Below are 25,726 nucleotides of genomic sequence, written 5' to 3'. Positions count from 1 at the left end.
ATCTTTAGTTTTGAAAACCCGCAACTTAAATACACTTCAGTAATAAAAATAATATGACTGAAATATTAAACATTTGATGTGTGAAGCCCCTGACAGTTCCAAAGAGAAAAGCAATTTTTTTTTTTATGGGCCATTGTGTCAGTGCTGTGTTATTAGAGCAGGGACACAAAGTCAATCTGGCTATAGTTTCCACTTCAAAGATCACTACAAAATGTACACAAAGTCCATTTTAAAATAAACTGTATGCTTTAACTGAATTAATTCTTTAACCATTTTGTCCATCTGCTTTCTGTGGCCAGTAAAATCACTGTGTTAATTGCACACTGGAATTGCGGATGGTATGTGAATAAGATGCAGGGTTTGCGCTGAAATAAACAAGTTCATCCCTGATTGTTTTATAAAAAAGACAGGGACATCTGCAGGGAGGTACTGAAAGCAGGTCAAGTTCTTTGCATGCTTATTATATGCGTCGTGTTTGCTTTTTGTTGTGCTTGCTTGATTTTATGTATGTGCATGTTGCACATATAATGAGAAAAAAGGAAGATTAAAGGAAAAGATTAAAGGCAGCAAGTTGTTTCTCTTCACTTTTGATATTCTGTGTTTTGAGAAAAAGAGATATCGCGTGCGAAGCCCACCAGACAACACAATGAAAGCAGCAGTCATTTACAAATGAGTTGAAGTAGTTTTATTGTGAAAAAAGACCCCCGAATACTAGCCAACACAAACACAAGAGTGACCTCAGGCCTTAGGAACACAGATCTGTCTCCTGAGAGTCAGTGTGTGTGTGTGTGTTTAGGCTAGACTTTAAACTATAAAACAGTGGATTTTGTCAGACTTGTTTAGTACAGATGTGCTGGATTTGTTACACATTCACACAAACACGCTCTTACTAGATATTGTTTGACTCTTGTGTCTACTTTTGTTGCTTCAGTATTATAGTTTATTGTACAGTGAGACGTGTGTGTTATTTGTAGACACCAGCAGAAGCAATTGTCCTTCAAATTACATTTGGGGTTTGTTTTTCTGTGGTCATGTGAGTGTCATTAGCAGTTTAGCTACTTTGAAACAAATAAACAGTCTGAATAAATCAGTCTCTTTTCTGGAAGAAAAAAGCGAGAGCCCAGGAAGAACATTTTTTGCATTTGTGATCGTGAATGTAAAATGATACATTTCTAACTGATTATCTTTTCCTGCTGCTTATCCCTCTTCCAGAAACAAATGGAAAAAAGAAAGGGGAGCGGAAAAAAGGTAATTTCATCATTTTCACTCTGTTGTTTTAAAAAATTGCAGTTTTAAGGATAGATTCCTGCATTCCTCTCTCTTTTTTTTTTTACATTTTTTTAGGCAAGAAAGGACCCCCTGGCGCTCCTGGACCTCCAGGCCCACCTGGTCCACAAGGTCCACCTGGAATACCAGGGATCCCAGGAATTCCAGGCAGTAACGCGATGGGTCCCTCTGGCCCACCCGGACCTCCTGGACCAGCAGGGCCACCTGGACCACAAGGTCCACCCGGACCACAGGGACCTTCAGGTTAATACAGACACTTGCTTCTACACGCAGTCACAGCAAACTGCTAGTTTAAAGTCACCATGAAATCAAAATGGACAATTCCATTTTTAAATTTATGTGCCCTGAGAATCTTTAATAAAAATTGAATCAAATCTTCCCCTTTGCAACAACATCTCTTCTCTAACAATAAACTCTTCACTTCAGCAAACTGTCACTCACATAAGATCACAGCGATAGCAAACAACAATGATCCAATCAGTTCCCTGTGGACAAAATCAGGTCCCATGACTCCCATCCTACTTTTTTTGCTTATTGGAGAAGCTGTTTCACTCTGAAATATGTCTTAGGGAAGAAAAAAATGTGATTTCCATAAATGTTAAGGGCCTGCTCACATTTACATTTAGTCATTTAGCAGATGCTTTTATCCAAAGCGATATTGAGAACAATGCAACAGAGCAACACAACACAATTGCAAATCGACTGAAATGTTGCTTCATTGTTGTGCAGGTTTTTGCAATCCATAGGAATTCATTGATTAAACTGAAAGGCTTGTTGCTGCAAGGATGTGTGGCAGACGTGAATAGATCATAAGCAACTAATAAAAGACCAAAAGTAACTCATTTCTTTCCCCTGTGTGTCAACAGGTGGTGCAGATAAAGGCAAACACAGAGAGACACAGGTATGCACCATCTCCTGATCTCCACCGCCACACTGCTCATCACTCCATATTATATTCTCTCAGTATTAAGAGGATGTTTGATGTGTAGATCAGACACATTTGAAACATGCTAATAAGTCTTTGCATCAAAAGTACATAGAAAATGTGTTGTTCTTTTAAATTTGTGAATTTAAACATGATGTTTCCGTAGCCAGCTGTGGTGCATCTTCAAGGTCAGGAAACTACTATCCAGGTGAAAGAAGGTAAGAGTTAAATAATGATCTCCCACATACAACTATACCTATGCTTCATAATGCTTATTGATATTGTGCATTGGAATGACTTTCATTCGTTAAAGATTGTATGAAGGGCTCAAATATAAGGGATGGCCCACTGGCTGTTGTAAATGTTCTTTGTAATAAATAAATACATAAATAGAAATGAACATTTCATGAGGAAAAAAATACGCTACTGTTGGAGTCAGTAAGAAATTAAGACTTTGATTTAACAAGGACACATTAAAGTTATCAAAAGCATAAAGACATTTATAAGGTTACAAAATATTTTTATTTCAAATAAATGCTGTTATTTTGAAATTTCTATGCATCACATAATCCTGAAAACATACAAAATATTAAGCAGCACAACTATTTTTAGTGTTGATAATAATAATAAAGAAATGTTTCTTAAGCATCTAATCGGTGTATTAGAATGATTTGTGAAAGATTATGTGACACTGAAGACTGGAGTAATGGCTGCTGAAAATGCAGTTTTTCATCAGGAATAAATTACATTTTAATTTGAAATTAAAATATTTTCAATTGTAGAAATATTTCTAACTGTTACTGATTTTAATGTGTATTTTTAAATAACTAAATGATAAATGTATAATTTATTGGTGTTAGGGTCAGTGACATTTTTGACAAGGCAAGTAGAAATCGGAGAAAAACCTCCTTATAATTGAGCCCTGGTGTGTGTGTTTGAACTATGTGTCGCTGCTGTCATAACAGATGATTGAGTATTTACTGGTGTCTGTTTGTGAGATTTGTCAGAAGGTGTGTTGAAAAATTGGAGAATGATCTCAATCCACCAGAGAGTGTTTAAAATGCACTCGCGCTCTGGAGAGCTGGAAGTCCTACTTGACGGAACATATTTTATATATAGTCAGGTAGAAGTGAGTACAGTCCCTGGACTAACTCTACTGCTTATACACAAACAAATACAGTCTACATTTCATACAAATACAAAAAAATATGATTAGAAATCAGTAACCATTATCCCAATCTGCTTTTCTTGTGTGTCTGTGTGTTCATCAGGTATATTACCTGAACTTCACGGACATAGCGAGTTATGAGGTGATGGTTGACAAGACTCCATTCTTGCGCTGCACGCGAAGCATCGAGACCGGCCAGCGCAAGTTCAACACCTGTTACACTGCGGGGGTGTGTTTGTTGCGAGCCCGCCAGAGGATCTCCATCCGCATGGTGTACGAGGACACCTCCATCTCCATGAGCAACCACACCACCTTCCTCGGCAGCATCCGTCTAGGGGACGCCCCGGCCGCCGGACACACCTGAGCCCATCGGCGTACAGATCGACCCGATCAGACACACACATCACGCTGATGAGCTCACAGACCACACCCACTGAACTCAACTGAGCCAGTATGTCTCATTAGCACCGCCCCAAGGACACAGAGCCAACCATTTATGAACGCCCGGGCTCATCTACATATCTGCCGAGCGTCAGGCAAATGTGACTATGTAGCATCACCAACACTGACAAAAAGATCCAATTCTCTCTGAGCACTGAAACAGCCTCCATCATTCCTCAAACGCTAGCAACGCAACACTGGCTTCCTGGTTTCAGCCATTCAAGCAGCTTCCACCTAGCGACTGGATGAGCTCGGCGCCCTTACAGCTGCTGCGTGTATGTGATATCCGGGAGGAAGTGCACCTGCAGTGATTTCAGTGACTGGAACTGTGAACGGAGTGAGATACTCTATTCATGCAATGCAGCCCGCTCAATCCATAACACACACACTTAAATAGATTCAACAACACATAAATAGTGAACCTGTGTACTTTTCTATTAAGCACTGATTATGGCAATGTATAAAACAGAATATCTATGTTATCACTAAACCTTTACAAATGCAGTCAAGATACCCATTTTTAATATGAAGTCATGCAATTCTGAAATGTACAGTTTTATGGTTCTTTGTTCTTGATCTGTAACTACCTGTGGGAAAAACCAAGTGATTGCAGTAGTTCAGGCACTGAAAGTGATGATAATCCATAATGGTTTTCTAGTGTCCTAGTCTTCAACATTATCCTGAATATGCAATACAATACCATGTGCCTCCTGTAGGGGACAGTAGTGCTCCTTTATAGCAATGGTTTTCAAACCTCTCCATGAAGTACCCCCAGCACTGCACTGAGTATGTCTCCCTATATCTGACACACCCACTTCAGGTCTCGCAGTCTCCGCTAATGAGCTGACGGGTTGATAGATGAGGGAGACGTAATGAGCAGAGCTGGGGGTACTCCAGGACCGGTTTGAGAACCACTGCTCTAAAGCAAATGAAGCACTGAGTCTGGCTGTGTTTGGAATAGAATACTATTGTACTTCAATTACTTTTGCTACAGTACATAGAATGCATGCTGTACTCTTATTTATATATATATATATATATATATATATATATATATATATATATATATATATATATATTGTTTAAAATAATTTTGAGTTTAAGAACGCATTAAATTGGTCAAAAGTTACAGTAAAGATGTTTACAGTGTTTCAAAAGATTTATATTTCAAATGAATGCTGTTTAGTGGTGTATATTCTGAATACGGTATCCCACAATGCAAAGTCCCACAGATATCCTCATTAATATAGACAACTTTACACACACACACACAAAACATATAACATATAAGATGATAACTTGCTGAATTGATCATGCAACTTGAACTAAAATACTACTGAAATGCAGCGTTTCGTAATCTATTGTTGCATATACCGGTTTTAAAAACAGTAGGCAGTAATCAGTATATACTGAACACAGTATAAAGTAAGCAATAAGCTAGTATTCCATTCCAAACATATGAGCCTGTCTTTCACTCCAACACACACTGATAAAAATCAGTGTCATGAATCAGCCCTTGAAATTTCTTCAGCACCCAAGTGACAGCTCAGGATTGTGGATCTGAATGGGCTGTGGAGAAAAACCGAATTATGCTAGTGTAGTTTAGTTAATAGAAATCAGATCCTCACAGCGAGAACAAACTGCTTTATTGTGTGTTCAAAGGTCTTGGAATAAAAAGAAGAATGGGAATTATCTGGAACCTTCTGAAGAGAGCTGGTAATCTGCCCTCAGGTTTCCTCTGCATGTTCCCTCTGTCTCCACATGGAAATGTAAAAAACCAGGAGAGTCTGAATGTGATTGTGTTCTGATAGATTTGTTGTTTATATCCCCCTTTTTCTTCCCTCAAACATCGCATCCGACCGACAGCTTGTTTTAGTTTTTGTTTCTGGTGTGTGTGTGTGTGTGTGTGTGCGTGTGTGTTTTAGATACGAGTGTCTTTGTAGGTAAGTGTTTGTATACTGTATGTAGTCCTGTTTTACTGAAGATAATGTATATTTGTAAACTATACAGGGACTGTATATATGTACATAAGATATTTTTCTCTTTTGTAAAGTTTTTTTATGTCCTATTAAATTGTTTTTGGAAGACTGTTTTTAAAGTGTGCTTCAGTTTCAAATGTTCCCAGAGAAAGTGTGAATTACAGTGACAACTTCAGTTTTGGGCCAGTTGGTGTGCAATGCCATCTAGTGTTCAGTAAAAAAAAAAAAAACTTGTCTGTTTTCTAATTCCTGTAAATTCAGTCATAGAATTCAGATATGACCATCAGTATATGCTTGTAGTCATATACAGAGATGTTTGTGGCCTAATTTATTCAGATCTAAAAACTGACTGTATTTGTGAACACGTGACTGAATGTTGATTCAAACTCATTGCTGTTCCACACTGTCTAGAACAGAAACATCCTTTCTGCCTGTGTGTATTCAGTGTTAAGTGGTCTGGAGGATGGCGTAACGGCCAATAACACCTTACAGTGTCATTCTTTCACAAACATGAATGTTTCGTCACCTGTTTCCACATTCCTCTGTCTTACTGTCTACATTGTACACAAACAAATGCAAAAGACAGGATACGCTCTTGGTGCAAAACCTTTGTCTAAAATCTCAGAACAATTACGTCAAAGAGCACAAAACAGTAAGCAAAGGACTCGTCCTCACAAGCCCCCTGACTGCTTCAAACAGGTGAACTCTATACACAATGGTTTCTAGGTGAGACTCCATCCTGCATCTCACACCTCACCATCTGTAGCTCTTTCATGTTTCTGTTATTGCTCAAAACAAAAGATTTGCTGAAGTTCAGTTTTTTGAACACTGTACTGCATAGTGAAGAGCCCCTGTAACCAAGAATATGATTTGCTATTGCTATGCTCTCTTCTATCATGCCTCATACTGAATTTTTTAACCTCTAGGATGTAGAGGACATACCATTACATTTCATTTAAAAAAATAAATAAATAATGAAAAGGTCGGAAATATTTTAGGCTTCTGTACAACTCCTTAAATGGGATTTTGGAGGGGATACTTTCCTCAAACCACATGGTTGTTGGCTCCTTATCACTTTTTGAAGGTGATCAGTTCCACGCCTAATTTAATTGATCTCTTTAATGGCTTTCTCAAGTTTGCATTCTGGTCCAAGAACTCATTTGTCAATGTGAATTTTATGCTGTAAGTGTGATTGTGCCATTTTATGTAGCCTAAATGTACTCTACTGAAATTTTGGGATCTCAACAGGTCAACTAAAGGTCAAATTTAACTGAAAGAGTCCATATCCAGCTCCAGTCTCTCTTTAAAAAGTACAAAAACTTCACTACAGTGAAGAAAAATAGTGCTTCGTTTAATTTACTTATGATTTATTTTAAGACCTGATGAAACCTTAGATAAATTGGTTTATTTATTGATGCAATGATGTCGCTTATTTACAGCACACAATGCTCATAAAACCCGATGATTAGGCCTCCGATTATGGCAGGATTTGCTGATCGGATTAGCAGAGCCGTGAGGCATTTGTATTATTCTGGCTTCAATTAAAAGAAAGGAGAACTGGTTTGTTTGATCTTAATCCCGACTAATTCACGCTCTCGCATGCACATCAATTAAAATTCCAGTTTGCAGTTTCGGCCGCTGATGGCCCATTGCTAGTCAATAAACAGTCTATTCATGATTCTGGTTTGTCCCGACACATTTCAGAGGGTTGTATTCAAGGACGAGTCGAATCAAAGAGCAGCTTTTCTCGCCTTTCCGTGGAGCTGCCCACTCGCAAAGGTGATGGATGTGTTCTTTCTGATTGTCTCGGCGAGTATGGCCGCTCTGGAACCTGTGAATATTCACACCTATGTGATGATCAGACTAGAGTGATTAGCACCGTCTCCACGCCGCCATTCACATGCGCCAGGCTGCATTCTTCCGCCGCTGAGGCACTTTCAGCTCAACTGAATAAGCATCGGCTGATCATACGAGCAAAATAGATGTGTGTTTATTGAACAGTTTTAGTGCACGGACGCTATTTAGCGCTTGTATATGTTCATTTAATAGTAAACAATCGAATCAGATATTGTTTTGAAAAAAATGAAAAGTAGGGCTCGTCCGGGATTTGAACCCGGGACCTCTCGCACCCTAAGCGAGAATCATACCCCTAGACCAACGAGCCGCGCTGCTTGTGCATAGCAGGAAAGCACGTATTTAATGGGCACGCCCGACGATACCAATTTAACTGTCTAAATGGTTTTCTTTTATTAGTTTTAGTTTTCCTTTTATTTTTTATTTATTTTTGTTAACTGGACAACTCACTACGTGAGGCAGATTTCAAGCGGCTCAACAGTGTAAAATTCTGCTTTTCTTAAACCCGAAGAGCCCATAAATGAGATTTGGGAATAATTTAGTTACTGTAGCACATTACTGGGAAATTTTGTTTAGAATAAAATAGAATTATGGATCACTGACTTATAATGTCTTCGGCGGCTTTAAGATGTTTGCGCTTGTAAGGCTTGAGGAACGAGAAATCCGGCTTATCTGAAGGGAAAAGCCGAGTCAAACAGATTTTAATGTAAATGAACGGGTTGTTGATCCCGTTTGGACAGAAATCTTCAAAAGACTAAAGCCCAATTGTTTCCTTTAGGAAGGCGCACACCCTGAAAAGCGGAGCTTATGGGTGTTGAGTCTATTGCTAATAGCTTTTCTTACCTCAACCTCGACAAGTCGGTTAAAACGTTGTTTGCTCACCAGGCTACATGCGCAAAGGAAAATAACAACAAACAAACAAACCATTAAGTCTCTCATGAGAATTAATATAAAAGCAGTTAGCTTGGTCGACTGACACACTAAACATGTTTGATCTGCTTGATAACTAACACTTTAGTGAGCTTCGATAAAGTCTAACGTTACTTTAATTCAGCTAAGATTTGACATATGCTGTTTGTGTAACTGGCATGGTCAGACAATGTGATTAATTTTGTTCTTTCTCAGTATGTGGTCCCTCCTGTAAACTGACTGTAGCAGGAAATCTCTCCGCGCGCTTCTTGAATATGAATCTTGAGACCGCCCACGCGCGGAGGGGCGGGTCGAGCCCCATAGCTGAACTATGAAAGAGAGAGAGCTTCACTTTGACTCGGACACATTCAGCGTGGGTTGTGCGGTGTGCATCTTGACCACTTGGAAAGACTTCAAACCGGACTTCTCTAGGGTTTCTAAACGACAGAAGAGCAAAATGACAGCATGCAGGAACTTTCTTCTATTTTTCGTCATGTGTTTGAGCGTGATTTATCCATGCACAGGAATATCATGGCTGTAAGTATTTTTATTCGTTAAACGACATGCAATTTGGCACCATGGGATGAATTAAGTGATATTCACCAAAAAAGAAAGGAGTAGAAAAAAACAGCTAATTTATTCCAGCCCTATCCGGGTGTTTTAGAGACTAATAATATAAAAATAAGTTCGATTCGTGAATTAATCATTTAGATCGGTTTTATGAACCAATTCACTTAAGTTCATTGAAAAGTTACTTTTATATTCAATGGCACATGATCGCAACAGATGATTTTTCGCTGTTTCTGTAGTTTTGTCGATTACCTTGCTGAAAACATGTCAGATAATGTTATTAATTTAGCATTATTTAGTAAAATGATGTTAGAGGTTTGTGTATATATTTGCTCAGTCGTGGTGTTTGTGTTTGCAGCGGTTTAACGGTGAACGGCAGCTCGGTGGGCTGGAATCAGACGCATCACTGTAAACTGCTGGACGGACTCGTGCCAGATCAGCTGCAGCTCTGCAAACGGAACCTCGAGCTCATGCACAGCATCGTGCACGCGGCTAAACTCACCAAGAGCGCGTGCCAGAGCTCCTTCAGCGACATGCGCTGGAACTGCTCCTCCATCGAGAGCGCGCCTCACTTCACCCCGGACCTGGCTAAAGGTGATGCATACATGGGCAGTCTGCCCTTGTACATGTGTTGCCAGTTAGCCACATTCTTAGTACATAAATATTTATTAAAATAATTCTGATTTGTAATCATTCAACTGTTATTTATAGTCGCGCTACTTTTTAGATATACACTATATTGCCAAAAGTATCGGGACACCCCCTTCTAATGAACAGGTTTGGCTACTTTAGTCATTTCCATGAGTACAAAGCTTACTGTTTAAGCATATAATGATTTTCTAGGGAATTGTGTGCTTCTAATTTTATAGCAACAGTTTGGACAGGACCCTTTCCGGTTCTAACATGACAACGCCTGTGTGTGTATAAGGCAAGGTAAGGTTCAAAAATAAATGATTGATTTAGTCAGTGTGGAAGAACTTGACTGGTCTGCAGAAAGCCAAGTCCTCATCCCAGCTGAACAGCAGACCTTGAGCCAAAAACTCATCACCAAACACCAATGACTTGTATGGGTAGAGTCATTTTAGACACTTCCAAAACTGTTGCAACAACAGAGATGGAAATACAATTTTTAAATACATGAATTATGTTTCCATCTTTGTTGCCACAGTTTTGGAAGTGCCTTTTTCTATTCTAAAGAAGACCCAACACTTTTGTCCATAGTGTATGTACAAGTCATTGGTGTTTGGTGACGAGTTTTTGGCTCAAGGTCTGCATTTAAAGTCACAACAGAGGTGTTCAGCTGGGACGAGGACTTGGATTTCTGCAGACTAGTCAAGTTCTTCCACACTGACTGAATCAATCATTTCTTTTGTCATGTTAGAATAGGAAAGAGTCATGTCCAAACTGTTGCTATAAAATTAGAAGCACACAATTCCCTAGAAAACATTAAGATTTGTACTCACAGAAATTACTAAAGTAGACAAACCTGTTCATTCAAGGGGGTGTCCCAATACTTTTGGCAATATAGTGTAAGTATCAGCTATGTAAAAACCACTGATTCATAATATAAATTGGCAAATGCCACACAATTTTTGTAAGTTCAGGTTGCTAGTGTTTGCATGTGTGATCTAACAGTGGCGTCTCTGTGCAGGGACCCGCGAGGCAGCGTTTGTGTTCTCTCTGGCCGCTGCAGTGGTCAGTCATGCCATCGCCCGTTCCTGTGCTTCCGGAGAGCTCCCCAGCTGTTCCTGTGCTCCAGCGCCCTCAGAGCAGGCGGCCCCAGATTTCCGCTGGGGTGGCTGCGGAGATAATGTTCGCTACGGCCTGCAGATGGGCTCGGCCTTCTCAGATGCACCCATGAGGAACCGTCGCTCAGGACCACAGGCCTTCAGACTCATGCAGCTTCACAACAATGCAGCTGGAAGACAGGTAAGCTCAACCGCATGCTTAATTTCCACCAAAGACTGGCTTCATTTGTAAATTACCTTGACACACTCATCTGTGAACAGAATCCTTTCTGATGGTAACACTGAAACACGCATTTTCTTTGAAGCAGCTCAATTTCATTAATGTGTTTTGTTGTTTTTGCATAGGCACTCATGGATGCTCTAGAGGTGAAGTGCAAATGTCACGGTGTTTCTGGCTCTTGCTCTGTGAAGACCTGCTGGAAGGGCCTTCAAGACATCAACAGCATCTCAGCCGACCTCAAGTCTAAATACCTGTCGGCCACCAAGGTCATTCCGCGCCAGTTTGGCACCCGCCGACAGCTAGTCCCCCGTGAGATGGAGGTCAGACCGGTCGGAGAGAATGAACTTGTTTACCTGGTCAGCTCGCCCGATTACTGCTCACAGAACGCCAAGCAGGGGTCATTCGGAACCACAGAAAGGTGAGATATGCATCAGCAATCAGTATTATTGATTGCTGATGAGTGGAGAAAGAGCAATCAGTTCTCAGACACTGTAATGAATGAGGGACTATCACTGATCTGACAGATGGGACAGAGTACAAAGAAAACATAGAATCGGATAAACATTATCACACACACAGAGACACAAATACTGATTCTCACATTGCAAACACGCTATTTGCCAGCATTAAAAATACATTATGTGTGAATAATTTGCTCTGTATCCTCTCCGCAGGCAGTGTAACAAGACTTCGACCGGCAGTGAGAGCTGTGGACTCATGTGTTGTGGACGAGGGTATAATGCCTATACAGAGGTGCTGGTGGAGCGCTGCCAGTGTAAATATCACTGGTGCTGTTACGTCTCCTGCAAAACCTGCCATCGCACTATTGAGAGATACGTCTGCAAGTGACAAACCACCCTTATGGACTGTCTTCATTGACAGAGAGAAGGAGGCATGGTGCAGTGCTGGATGAATATGTATGATCTTTTTAGAGCCATAACTGAGTGGATAATCCTCTTGGAGTGCTGTAAAGATGGCATGAAAGTGAAGAAAGAAGAGCCGCAGTTGAGGAATACGGGATGGTGAAAGAGTTAATGAATGGCTGTAAACAAAGAACCCTGTGGTGAGGCCCTCAAGGCACTCCGCAGAAAAGCAGAGTGATAAGTAGTGGCCGCTCACAGCAAAACTCATCAACACAGAGAAAGAGACTTGGGGGGGGAGGGTAGAACTGTGCTGGTGAAGAGCTACTTTACCTGCGGTAATACTTTACACATTGCTGATCTATTCAGATCTGTTTTGGGGCCGGTTGCGTAAAAGGTTTAGACTTAAAAGTTAGTCATCTCATTTCTTTCGTTAGGACTGGTCTTTTTTTTTTAAATTCAGTTACATAAAAGCGTAGATTAGTCTAAGTTGATTTCCTTTAGGATAACTGCCAGTTGGTCAAACTGGTACTTGAGACACTATAGAGGCATATGCAACTAGCCCTTGGTCAGATAAATTTCATAGGTTCCACAGCAGCAAGAGATGGAAATCAAACTATTTAGTTTGGTTGACTTCAGAAGTTCAATGCACTCATACTGATTATGAAGGATGACACCATTGTATTCCACTGTATTCATGAAAAGAAGGACAAAGGCCATGCCTTTCACCCTGGGAAATTTGTACATTTTCTGTAAAAATGAAAATTTGTATTTATTTTATTAAAATATTTAATGTGAAAGAGTCCAATTTGTAATTTTTCATCATGTAAGAGTTAAAAGGATAGTTGGCCCAAAAATGAAAACTGGTGTTCCAAACCTGTTTGACTTTTTCTCTTCTGCAGAACATAAAAAAATATATTTTGAAGAACGTTGGTAACCAAACAGTATTGGCACCCATTCACTTACACTGTATGGATATCTCAAAATAGCTTCCTTTATGTTCCACAAAAGAAATAAGGTCATACAGGTTTGGAACAACATGAGTATATGATGACAGCATTTTTTTGGGGTGAACTATTTTTTTAAAGTCTTGCTTAAAGTCAGTCTAAGGCAGTTTTGAGAAGACTTAGTCAGAATCTGATAAGCATTTTATAGCAGTTCTGTATGTGAACGCGAGCATGTTTTCTCAGATCCCTCATCAACATTCTTCCACATCAAAGACATTTTCAGGATATCAGTGCTATAGAGAGATTTAAAACCCAGATAGCAAGAATTCAACAGAAGCTAAGCGAGAAAGAGACAGAGGGCTAACCTGTTCTATAGTTCCTTTTGTCCTTTGATTTGGCTGATTTTTATCTCTGCATTGTTACAGAAAGACAAAGGCACACACAGACTTCTGGGCTCTTTGCAGGACCAGGCTGAGCCTCGGAGGGGGTTTAGCTTTGCTCAACAGCTTATAATTAAGGGTCCTCAAATGCTTGTTGATTTAAAATGTGATGTTGTTAAAATATTAGCAGTTATTTTCCCTTTACAAAAGTTCCTCTGAAGGCTTTAATCACAAGGATTTTATCAGCCACAGGAAACGATAGACAGTAGAAAAGTGTGTGAGAGGTGTTTGATATCTCAAGGATGAAGGAGTGTAATGTCGTTTCTTTCTCTGTATAAAAATATCGATCCGTTTTTCCGACATGAGATTATTTTCTCTCCTTCTCTGTTGACTGTGCACACAGTGTGAATCTCTGTGGAATGCAGCTCCTCATTTAACCGGGTCCCGTGTATTGTTTACTAAGAGTATAACACCACACTCCCACACAATGAGTATTTACACACACAGTCTGAGGAAGAGTTTAATAGTGCTTGGCTGTTTGCTGAGTGATTGTTTGTGAAAACAGATGCAGGACAATCCCACCAATCTCTGCTGACAGACTCATCCAAACCTCTTTTTCACACACATTTGTTTTTCTGTCACAGTGGGATCTTTACATTGACTTTTGAGATGTTATTATCTATCCCCTATTGCTAAATCGTTTTCCTTAGGGTGACCTTGAGATGGTCTTCACAATGCAGGTGGCTTTCAGCCTGAGCCACACACACAGACAAAATCTTTTTATAACATTGTCCATGCATTTTGCTATGTTTATATTTACCTAGGCCATAAACCTTCCTCTTTCAAAAAACTTTTGGCTTTTTGGTTTTAATTCAAAGATTTAGTCTCTCCATTAAACCCTTCTTCTCATGGCAGGAATATCTAGTCCATTTGCTATCTGAGGTTTCCATTTGAACCATGTATTTGAGTGTGTGTGGCACCTGTCAGTTCTGCCCCCCATATTGCAAATGACAAAGCAAAGGGCACAAAAGGCTGTAAATCTCACAACATAGCTTGACACACACACACATACTGAGAATAGATCTGCAAGTGATTCCAAATATGTGAAGAGTCAACAGCATGGCGTGACAAAAATAGAACCTAAAAAAATCTTTTGAGCTACACAACATGTAGGAAAACTGGGTGGAAATGTTCAAATGTATGCTGTTTTTCAGTTCTTTTCAGCTCATGGGGTGTCCTGGTGTTTATTTGCATGTGGTTTGTCTATGTCGGCTGTTATTCTATAGGGTGACAGTTGATGTATGTTGTATGTTCCAAGGGCAGAGATCAGGGTTAAAGGTCATGACTGGGTTAGGGTTAGTCATCTACTATGAGGGGAATTTTCTTTTTGTGGCCAGAAATACAAAATAACCACAGAGCCCATTATACTGATTAAAAAATAGCATCTTCAACACATAAGAGAGTAGACGTGATCTTACACCTGCTTGATGGCCTTTAGCTGCAGACAGAAACTCGAATGTGTGGTTAACCATCAGATTAAGAAAAGACTGGATCAGTGAACTGAATAAACACATTTACTTAAGCCTAGAGAGAGTTCTCGTCTACCACAGTAACAGCTCTAATGTGTCATGGTTTCTCAACAGCTGATCATGCCAGAGGTTCAGTGATACAACACCATGGGAAAATGAGTTGAGTTTCCGATTTGTCCTAACAAAGGCTCAGTCTTCGATGGTAAAACAGCCCTGGACTATGTTACTTTATGAAGTTTATTTGTCCAACGGAGTATGAATGATTCGGTTAAACACTCCCAGGCTCATTTACTGCAGGCAAAATCATTAATATCAGCCAAACGTGCTAAATTGCCTTCATACACTCACACAAACAAATAATCCAGCACAAAGTGATGCATGAAGTGACCAAGACCTCTGAGACAAATGGTTTCTGCATGCTAATGTTGTCACAGATCTGTGTTTATACAGGGTGTAAAGCTTTTTAAAAAGAAAACTGAGCAGACCTGTGGGAGATCTGTTTTTTTAAGGTTCTTGCTTTTCCTACTTTGAATTTTTAAAGATACGGTTCAGAATGGTCATGTTGACAGAAAAAGAGCAGGAGTTTTGCATGCAAAACAGTTTTACGTGCGAACTGAGAGGCAAAGCTTTCTGTGAATATTTTCACTGTGTAAAGTTAGCCATTTGATAAATTAAAAAGACAAAAATATATATGCCTAGTGCAGGAACTCATAAAGTGTCAATATATACTGTCCAGGGTAGGACAAGTGACAGAAATTCAGGATGGGAAAGTAGTTTTGCGCAGTAAAAAGCCTAATTTTGTAATATAATATGACTTTATTTTTGTTTCAGATATTTGGGACAATTCCCAAATTATTATTGCTTGTTTTAAGCATAATTCTTTGAAATAAATAAAAAAATAAAAAAGCATTGACCATTAAGCATAGGCCACCCTGGTATTTAAAATATTTGTAAATATACGTTTTACATTTATATATGCAATCATAAGAGCAGGATAATACACTGGTATACTCAAGAACACACGTGATGCTAAGAACAGCTTAGAACAGTTCAAATGTAAGTGTTAAATGGCCATTTAACCTTCAGATGAGGGCTATAGGTATTTAAATTTTTTTTAAATCTGTTCATTTACAATTATTTATTTATTTCAAAGTTACAAAATAATGATAAAATAAATGTTTTATTTCAAAGGTTTTCAAAAGTGGACATTATTTGAGTTATAGTTAGGCCTACATAATACTATTTTCCTTTGTTTCTTAAAATGAAGGAAGATTACTTCCAAACATTTCATGATATTTATAGTGTATTCATTGCAGTGAATTTTTAGTATTAATTTTAATTAAGAGTAATGCTGATAAATTTAGTCAAAAAGATCTTAGGAACATATGCAACTGTAATTTTGTTAAAAACCTTTGGGACACAATTTATGAGTAGGAGTTTGGAGATATCACATTGTTTGGTGGTTTTATGCAAAACGAATAGATATATATATATTGTATATATACTACTAATATATTTTTGTAAGTTTGTTCATTCTTAGTTCTTGTTTTGTTACTTACCTACATAAACTTCTCTTTAAATGATGATGATAATGCCTGTTTGTTATTTAAAGAGGTCTATCGTGCGACATTAGCGTCACACTGACTCTGTTGACATCTACAGTGAGACGCCAGAACTGCAACGCAGAGAACCGACCGGAAACAAAGAACCGGAACAAACGGAAGCCGACCTGGATAAATACGCTTTGAGAAATGGCGGCCGCTGAAGACGTTAACAGTATACAAAACCCTAGTGGTTCAGAGGCTCCGAAGCTGTCGGATTTACTGGACCGGGGCTGGAAGCTGTTTGAAGAGGTAGACACCACAAACGAGCCGAGCAGCTCCAATGCGGTGCAGGTGAAAGTGAAGCGCGCTATCATGCAGCTGGAGGAGGCGACGAGGATGGTCAATCAGCTCGACCTGTTCAGGTTAGAGGAACATACACACACACACACACACACACACACACACACACTCTCTCTCTCTCTCTCTCTCTCTCTCAATAAGCGAGGCGACATATTAAACTGTTCCTGTTATTATCAACGTAGCTGTCAAAGGACTACGAGCGAGCGACGCGCTGATAACGAGAACGTTATATTTTGTCTAGTCATTAATTGCCAGTTAAAGCAGTAAATGTTTAGGATACGCATTATAATTTTACAGTAATGTACACTAAAGGTCATTTATTTCTTCAAAAGTGTATGTATTGTTACTCAGTTCTTACAGTTATGTAGAGTATGACTCACCTCAGTCATTCTTGAGACATGGGACAAAAAAATAGACAGATCAGGTTTAAAAAATAAAAAATATTTTCAATTGTAAATGTTATGGGGATTAATAATAGAATGTATATAACACAATCATCCCCTTCAATTTAATTTTATCATTATTGTGTGAAATCTATGACACTTATTGTCTTCTCACTATATCTAAAACAGTGTCCACAGAGAAGGGTTCAATCATTCATGCTATAAAATGGATAAAAATGTTTTTTAATGATAAAGCTTGTTTTATCAAAAGCAACACTTAATAATATCTCATATCAAAACAAGGTTGTTTTTCAGTGACACATGCATGTTTCAAAGTTGTGTCCGCACTTTTTGTCAACACCGTCAGACATTGATTAAAATGTAATAAAATGAGGGAATAACAGGGGCAGCTGTCACTCTAAAGGACCCCTCGCCACAGTCAGACAGACTAAATTTTTATAGTTTTAGAATATTTTAAATCCTAATGTTAATATTTCCTGGTGACAACCATGATATGTCAACACCATCTTCCAATTTCTGAGGAAATTATTTGAAATACTTAGATCATTTTATTCTCCTGAAGCAGGTTCCATTAGCATCTAGCATCAACAGTGAAAGAATTGTCAACACTGTCAGATGTCACCACCATAAGATTTTGTGTTCCAATAATATATCAAACTACTTACATGTGACTCTTGAATAAAAGCTTTATAAACAATAACATACTCACTGTTTGTTGTGTTTGTTTTAATACAGTAATTGATTGATTCAATGTATTTGAAAAGACTGCAAATTCAGGTTTTAATCACCACCGTCAGATGTGTCACCTCCGGCAGAGGAATATTTTGATAATATTTCATTATGATATTTTATATTTGTTGAGGAATTGTTGGTCACATGTGAAAGTGTAATCTGTCTGCTAACATGAGAATGTGTTTTGAAATGTTAAAAACATTAAAGATAAAGTTGAAATTATATTACACAGTCCAAGGTAAAAAGCACATTTTGTTTAAAAAAAAAAAAAACAGAGAAAAGTTGGGAGGTTGTATCAAAGCATAGCTCAGTAGCTTAGTACATATAAGATGCATAAATGTAGTTTCATTTGTCTGAGTACAAGGTTTTATTTTTTCAATTTTGCACTGTTTTGTCCCACTTCTCAGGAATGACTGAGCTGTGTACACTGCTTTACACTGAACTGATGTTATATCTTCACTAATTTCATTATTTGGCTATATGGATAGTGTAATTTTTCTTTCAGCATCTATAATGTATTTTGTGTGTATTTTGCCTTGTGCTATTAAAATAATAAACTGACAATTAAACTAACATTAAAATTATACATACTGTTCAACAATATATTTGAACATGAGAGGCACACTTTGGAAAAAAAAAAATCCAATGAGTCACATGATCATCGCAAAACAACTGCTAAATAAAACTCACAGGAGTACTTATTAATTTCCTTGTTTTTTCTGTAGTCGTAATGAGGTATTGGAGGAAATCTCCACAGCTGACCTGAAGTACCTGTTGTTGCCGGCTCTTCTGGGAGCACTCAACATGAAACAGGTGAACCCCAGCAAGCGTCTGGAGCATGTGCAGGCGGCCCGCGTCTACTTCATGGACTTCCTCCAGAGGTGCAAGAACTATGATGTGTGTAGTTTTCAGCTGCCCAGAGCCGGCGAGAACACGGCAGACACTCCTACTGAGGAGCAGACCAATCCATCAGTCCTGATGCCAGTGTCACAGCCAGACCTCATCGCAATGGCAACACAAAGACAAGCCAAAATAGAGAGGTGGGTTGGCACTGAATATTTGAACTGAATTTCAATGAACTGTTTTAATATAGTTTCATATATAATATTTTTGATTGTAATACATGCTGATTTGCTGCTCAAGAAACACTTTTTATTTATTTTTTTATTAATAATGTTAAAAACAGTTGTGCTGCTTATATTTTTATATTTTGTTCAGGAATATATATTTTTTGTCACATTATAAATGTAATTTTTGATCAGTTTAAACTGTCCTTGCTGAATAAAAACATCATTTTAAAATCTTACTGACACATTTGAATGATAGTGTATATGTAATATTTGTACAAGGTTTGTGTCTTTTGTGCTAATGTTTGTGTAACGTTCCTGTGTGGCATATTTACTCTGTAAGTTGTTTCCAGGTTTAAGCAGCGTAAGGAGACAGAAGCCAAGCTGAGTGAGATCAGGGGGCTGGTTGAATCTGGTTCAGCCGATGAAGAGGTGGTGAGAGATTTTTACCTGCTGCATGTACGCAGGTGGGTCACACTAGCACTTGAGGAGATCGACTCGATCAACCAGGAGATGGAGATTCTGAAACGGATGGAGCTTTTCAAGCAGGTGTTTGATTGCCACGTGAATTACATCTGTGTGTTTTTTTAGTATGAATGATGTAGTTGCATATCTACCGCTCTACCTACCTCTGATTTACTGCAAAAAATATATATTAATCAGTGTTGGGGAGTAACTAGTTACATGTAATGGAATTACGTAATTTAGTTACAAAATAAATGTTGTTACACTTTATTTTAAGGCGACCTTGTTATAGTGTAATTATACATTTAAGTACAGAGTAATATGAATGAACCACATGTACTTACTGTATGGTTAGGATTAGGGTTACTTGCATGTAATTATGCATAATTTATTGTTATTATAATAGTAAGTACATGTAACGTGTCACAAGGATACCCTAAAATAAATTGTTACCGAAATTTCATGAAAGTAATTGAAATAGTTATACTACTTATTACATTTTAAATAGAGTAACTTGTAATCTGTAACCTGCTACATTTTCAAAGTAACCTTCCCAACACTGATAATAATTCAAATATTTAAATTGATTCATAGCCTTATTAATAATTGTTTGTTTCTGTAGTGTGCCCCCCAGCCATCTCCACCAAAAAGACCGCCCATGAAGCCTTTTATCCTGACTAAGGATGCTGTGCAGGCAAAGTACGTGTGCATTTTGAATGTCTGTGAAGTTCAGTGCTGCAGTATTAGTTTGTGTGATTGTTTTTGTTTTTTTTTCTTTTCTGAATGTATTGCAGAGTGTTTGGTGCAGGGTATCCCAGTCTTCCCACCATGACAGTGGATGATTGGTATGAGCAGCACCGGCGGAAAGGATGTTTACCTGACCAGGGCATACCACGCAGTGCAGGTGCTTACACGCATATTGAGCGCTTTTGCAGAACATGGATTATATTGAGAGTGCATTAACGTATGATTAAATGATTTTGTCCTGCAGTCTTACTTTCACTTAGCTCAGATCATCAAGTGGCTCTGTCTTTCCTCCTCAGCAGATGGTGATGTAGAGGAAGATGAGAGAGCAGAAAGAGAGAGGAAGGAAGAGAATGATGATGAAGAGGCACTGCAGAAGGCACGTGACTGGGACGACTGGAAGGACACACACCGGAGAGGATATGGCAACCGCAAAAACATGGGCTGATCTGATTTCACACACTCACATACACACGCATCCCTTCAGTTCCCTCAAATAATTCTCCCAATGCTGCCAATATGTGACATGGACACAACAGAGAATGGCACTGTAGTGGTTAGTTAAGATGGTTCCTTTTTTTCTAAACGGAGTTTGCGTATTTGACATTCTTTTATATGTCTCTGTCAATCTTAAATCTTGGTGAGCTTAAATGAGACCTTAAACCCCTGAGCATCTGTGGAGATGGATGTTTGGGTGTCACCCTTTCCTACACGATTAAAAGTTTGCCTTTTCATGGATGTTGTTTTGAGTGCAGCATTTCTACAGAAGTGTTCCATGTACTGTCAGCATTTAGAGTCAAAATCAGTTGACTCAGAAGGACATTGTCACCCACATAATTACACCTAATGTGCTGTTTGATTTGAAGCCAGTTAAGACTGCATGTTCGTTAAGTATTAGCTGATATTGCTAGGCTTCAGTGAAGACGGTTCTGCAAGAGCATTTAGAACCAATATCAGCACTTGCATGGATCTGATGGTGACACTGTGGTTCAAAATTGCTGAAGAAACTGTGTAGGACGTCGAAACAAACTGTCTAGACTGCCTTTTTATTCTGAAATGTATTTATTATCTGCCAGCTTTGCTTTTCTTTTGGAAAACTCTTTGTGAGGTCAACTTCCAATTCTTCAGTAAACATAAAGAGAAATCACCAATCAACAGCCTATTTCTTTATATCTGAATATTTTATGCAATATGAGGTCTCTAGTAATAATGCTTGCTTTGTGATTTAATACAAAACATTTCAAACGATCAGCATAATTTGAATTGAAAAATGAACATGAATGAACAAGTGCAAAAGCTGATGATCCAAAATGACAACCAAAAATCTGATATTTTTTATATGCCATTCATAATTGAGTTGAGAATGCCTTTTTAAATTTCAGAATTTCAAATGAGGTAGCAAACAGGGTGCAGAATTGCAAGTTTTATTTAATATTACTATTTAAATTGCCCAGTATAAACATATTTACAGCTGATAATAGAGATCAGTTTTAAAGCGGGAAATAATAAAGTTGTTTTCCGTAAATTCCTCATTACATGTCATTCCCCTTCAACATCCTGGCCAAGTCTTTATTGCATAACTATTGTTTCTTCTTTTGATCCAAAGCCTAAAAAAAAAATTTCCGTTCTAACTGAAAAAATATATATATATTTTAAATCTAGTATTGCAGACTTAATTGTGGTCGTGGAAATCCATTGTGAAGGTTCCCATGCTCAGAGGAACCAAATGGTGGAGCAGGAGAATAGGGCTGGTTGTGTTTCTGTTGGAGCAATAAAGAACAGAAGGATGATTTATTTAAGGAGAAGACCTTTGGTCATCCACAGTAAGTTTATATCCTGAGTCTTATCAGAACACTGTTTCTGAATTGCTCATGTGCTGTATATTGTACCATAATATGCCCATGGAGAAAAACAAATAAACTCACAAACATTTACTAATCTATTTCTGAAACTGAAATGTTTAATACATTCTTGAACCATACCAGGTTATCATATGTGTGTGAAGGGGCACGTGATCTGTAATCACTGCGGTGGTCTGCAGAAGGGCTGTGGTCTTCATAGGGCTTTCGGCTGGGGGAATCTCTAGCATAAGGGTTGCCAACAATCTGACCCCGAACTGCGCCATTGCTACAATCACGCAAATACACAACACAAAAACCACTGAATTAAACACCAGGATGTGGAATACAAAACATTTTGATCTTGATATAAATATACATACAGACAATATATTTTGCCAGAGAAGCCGCATCATATGAGCTCTTAATCATTTTATGTAGAATGATCAATTACCTGTAGGGCTGCACAGGACCTCCCATGGGAGGGTCACGCATCCCAGTGAACATGCTGTGGAGACAATCGAAGTGACATTTAAGAGATACAGATTCTTCATGATCCAACAAGCATTTTAATTCAGTCAAATCACCTTTATTTCTGAAGCACTTTGTTCAATACAGATTCACAGTATTAACAGCTCCACAGTATTAAACCAGAAATAAGCAGAATCGTAATGGAAACTCAATTACGGAAACGAGTCAAATTCTCTAAAAAGACAATAGTGTCATAAAGTTCATAAATTATGAAAAAAATTAAGCAGTTTACAGACGGCAGCATTGTTATTCAGCTTGAGTCAGTAGATACAGTTTAGTTCAAACTGACTCTAATTCAGCCTCATGAGCAGTTTTACGTTAATTAATCTTATGCTAAAAAATGCCAGATTATCTGATAGTTAGCGTTTTGTCAATGGAGAGCAATGAAAAATTTAGTTCACATTTAAAAACATGGTTTAATATATCTACCAATGTCATAGTGTCCACATACCTGTTTGGCTCACGAGGTCGTCCATCAGACACGCTGCCAACAGATGGGCGCACACCACTGGATGGACTATATTAAAATACATTACAATACAGCAAATAAACAAAGTTACAATCCAACCACTGCAGATATCAGTAGTTCAAACACATTCAGGATTAATTTCACTATAATTATTAGCAGGCCTGTTATAGATATACACTTAGGTAACGTTATGACAGTGCTAGTTGTGATATCTAAACATATATTAGAGACAGCAAACCATGTTGATTCAAACTATAACTAATCTTATCTAGGCTATTCAATCATTTTAGTAACATTGACTATGTACCTATAAATATGCTGCAGAGACAAAGCAAATTAAAAAATTTAAAAAAGGACTAAACAACAACCAGCAGCAAGCAAAATTATATTCACATAAATTCATTAACTCTTTAAAAAAAATAATAATAAAAAAAGTGGAGAAAAAGATTATTCTACGCTACTCTAAATGCCACAAACATACTACGAGGCTTCATGCAGGAAGCCATTAAGGCAGGACACCACAGGTGAATAAGGTAAAAATTTGAACTAAAACATATCAGTTAATTAATAAGTGTAATAATACAAATTATTTTGTATTACACATTTTCTGAAATGCAATGTTCAAAAATGCAAATTATGTATTATATAAATTAAGCATAATATTGCATAGATTCTCAAAAGAAATATCTGAACATTTTGTTGATGTATTAGAAAGAGCTCTTTTAAAGATATATATTGTAACTTAAATCTACAGATACTAATAGATAAAAGTGTAATTTGGATGTTTTCATGCCACTACTCTGAAAGAACTCAAATTTTATGTCTTAAAATACTAATACTACTAATAATACTAAGAAGATAAAAATCACATACGGGTGGTTAGGCATGGCTGTCATGGGAATATGAGGTCTCGTGTTAGGGGGAGGCCGACCCTTTGAAAGCAAGACAAAAGGCAGAAAAAAAATTAAAGATCACAAGACCATGTGCATTTTAATACTTGGCAGATCACTCAAGAAGCTAATATCAATACACCTGTCAGATCCATCAGGCTTAAAAAATGTCTTATGCTGTGTTTTTATTTTTTTTTAATGACTTCCAAAAGGTATTTCCAGATAGATCCATGTTACTGATTAAGATTATGGCGACCCTGTGCTGCTGCTATCAATCATTAATTTTTTTTGCCATCATGACACACACATTACGTAGGCTTACATTCATATCAGAAGCAAAAGCAACACCAGGAAACATGTTCTGCTCTTTAGAGGCCGTCTTGGGTGTCTTCATTCCTTCACTGAACACAAACACATGTACAGAGACAGAATGAATTTAATGACTTAATGAGCATTGCCGGCTTTAAGTCATATTTTTTAATCACACTCATAAAGGCAGGCTATGTAAGACACATAAAGATTCGCCTGATGCCATTCAGAATCAATAAAGCTACACTAAAACTATTTCTAGAGTTCTCACCCTGTGTGGCTCTTGTTTGATGGCAACATCATCACATAAACAACCACCCCGACCAACACAGCGAGCGAGAGACCAGGCAGAGATGCCACCAGGGCAAAGGTCACTACTGTCCATTTCTGAGAGCAGTCTTCATTAATGTAAAACTCACCTTTTTGACTGTTGCACCTACAGAGAACAGAGGAAAGGAGTGAATCTCAAAACAAGCTTGTGTTTAAACTACTGTGTAGAGTATCACAGAAAAGTCATCTGTAAGGAGCCGTTTACCGACAGAATGGTTGTTCCTCGAAACAGGTACATTTGCTTATTTTCTGATCACAGAACGCCCCAATATTCAGACAATGGTTAAAGTCATCAACTCCATTACAGGCTGAAGAACACACATACAGAATCTACAGTAAGATTATTAGTTTGCATATAATGTATCATGATTATTTGTAAAACAGATACTACATAACCATTTCAACATATTTGAACACACACTTACAGTCTTGTGTCTGCCCAGTCGCCTCATTAGTAACAAACAAGATGAAAAACACGTACAGTAAGACCTTCATCTTTTAGTTCCCATACACACATGTATTCCACCAGTGGCACTTGCATAAAAGGCTCTTTGCACCTGACGGGGGTATTTATGGTGTTACACACACCCAACACATTGAGAGCTGGAGCATGCGCAAACACTCACCAACACACAGTGGGTGTTAAACTCTTGCAGTTTTTTTGTTGGTGTGGACATGTGACTCACAGACTAATCAGCAAGAACTCATTAAATCAATCGCTCAAAAAAAGTAAAGACATTTATAATGTTACAAATGAGTTCTATTTTAAATAAATGCTGTTATTTTTTTTATTTTAATCAAATAATCCTGGGGGGAAAAAATTACAATTTCCACAAAAATGTTAAGCAAGCACATTAAAATGAATAAGAAATTATTCTTGAGCACCAAATCAGCATATTAGAATGACTGCATTTTAAAATATATTCAAGTAAAAAAACATTATTTGAAATTGTATTTTTGATTTTATGCTCACCATAAGAAAAAAAAAAACAAGATTACAAAGTCTCACGAACCACAAACTTGAACAGTAGCGTAAATCAGGTGGTGTCACACCGCAGGACTGATGAAAATGCCCTGCAGGTACTGAGACTTGAACCTGCAACCTTTGTGTTACAACTCCAACTCTCTAACCATTAGGCCCCAAACATTTTCATGATGATAACGGTCACATCACAGGACAGTTTTCACAATTTACTTGAAACTGCTAAAAACTGCCAATCTCAACG

General features: G+C 38.1%; 4 protein-coding genes and 1 non-coding gene across 9 annotated transcripts in view; 3 read left to right on the top strand and 2 right to left on the bottom strand.

Annotated features, from left to right (window-relative positions):
• Positions 1-6,514, top strand: part of eda (ectodysplasin A) — a 41,876-nt gene extending 35,362 nt beyond the window's left edge. The window contains exons 3-8 of one of the 4 annotated variants that reach the window (XM_058777069.1): positions 1,213-1,248; positions 1,345-1,530; positions 2,154-2,188; positions 2,379-2,430; positions 3,220-3,335; positions 3,484-6,514. In XM_058777069.1, coding sequence (XP_058633052.1) covers positions 1,213-1,248; positions 1,345-1,530; positions 2,154-2,188; positions 2,379-2,430; positions 3,220-3,335; positions 3,484-3,744 — 686 coding nt within the window. In that variant the 3' untranslated portion in view covers positions 3,745-6,514. Of the gene's footprint in view, positions 1-1,212; positions 1,249-1,344; positions 1,531-2,153; positions 2,189-2,378; positions 2,431-3,210; positions 3,342-3,483 lie in introns of all 4 variants that reach the window. The other 3 variants (XM_058777067.1, XM_058777068.1, XM_058777066.1) reach the window with 3 other exon arrangements.
• A 1,378-nt stretch (positions 6,515-7,892) lies between these two features.
• Positions 7,893-7,964, bottom strand: trnap-agg (transfer RNA proline (anticodon AGG)). Its single transcript has one exon. It is a non-coding gene; the product is annotated as a tRNA-Pro (tRNA).
• An 894-nt stretch (positions 7,965-8,858) lies between these two features.
• Positions 8,859-13,451, top strand: wnt11f2 (wnt 11, family member 2). The gene is made up of 5 exons (XM_058776459.1): positions 8,859-9,100; positions 9,492-9,727; positions 10,785-11,062; positions 11,227-11,519; positions 11,776-13,451. The coding sequence occupies exons 1-5, from the start codon at positions 8,895-8,897 to the stop codon at positions 11,948-11,950; spliced, it is 1,188 nt and encodes a 395-aa protein (XP_058632442.1). The 5' UTR covers positions 8,859-8,894; the 3' UTR covers positions 11,951-13,451.
• A 3,025-nt stretch (positions 13,452-16,476) lies between these two features.
• Positions 16,477-21,280, top strand: igbp1 (immunoglobulin (CD79A) binding protein 1). Of its 2 annotated transcripts, none has more exons than XM_058775669.1 (6): positions 16,477-16,783; positions 18,583-18,897; positions 19,278-19,473; positions 20,012-20,088; positions 20,184-20,293; positions 20,433-21,280. In XM_058775669.1, exons 1-6 carry the CDS (start codon positions 16,569-16,571, stop codon positions 20,579-20,581), a joined length of 1,062 nt encoding a protein of 353 aa, XP_058631652.1. In that variant the 5' UTR covers positions 16,477-16,568; the 3' UTR covers positions 20,582-21,280. The 2 variants fall into 2 exon arrangements, with proteins under 2 accessions (XP_058631652.1, XP_058631653.1); XM_058775670.1 differs by having other exon boundaries at positions 16,478-16,783; positions 20,436-21,280.
• A 263-nt stretch (positions 21,281-21,543) lies between these two features.
• On the bottom strand, positions 21,544-25,082 carry zgc:158432 (uncharacterized protein LOC555281 homolog). Its single transcript, XM_058775671.1, has 9 exons — positions 24,926-25,082; positions 24,706-24,808; positions 24,442-24,606; positions 24,184-24,262; positions 23,845-23,903; positions 22,954-23,019; positions 22,426-22,479; positions 22,116-22,260; positions 21,544-21,893 (listed from the first exon to the last, which is right to left on the bottom strand). The coding sequence occupies exons 1-9, from the start codon at positions 24,993-24,995 to the stop codon at positions 21,792-21,794; spliced, it is 843 nt and encodes a 280-aa protein (XP_058631654.1). The 5' UTR covers positions 24,996-25,082; the 3' UTR covers positions 21,544-21,791.
• Positions 25,083-25,726: the final 644 nt, after the last annotated feature.

Source organism: Onychostoma macrolepis, chromosome 05, assembly GCF_012432095.1.
Source record: "Onychostoma macrolepis isolate SWU-2019 chromosome 05, ASM1243209v1, whole genome shotgun sequence".
Classification (NCBI taxonomy): Eukaryota; Metazoa; Chordata; class Actinopteri; order Cypriniformes; family Cyprinidae; genus Onychostoma; species Onychostoma macrolepis.
This window is presented reverse-complemented; position numbering and strand designations above follow the sequence as displayed.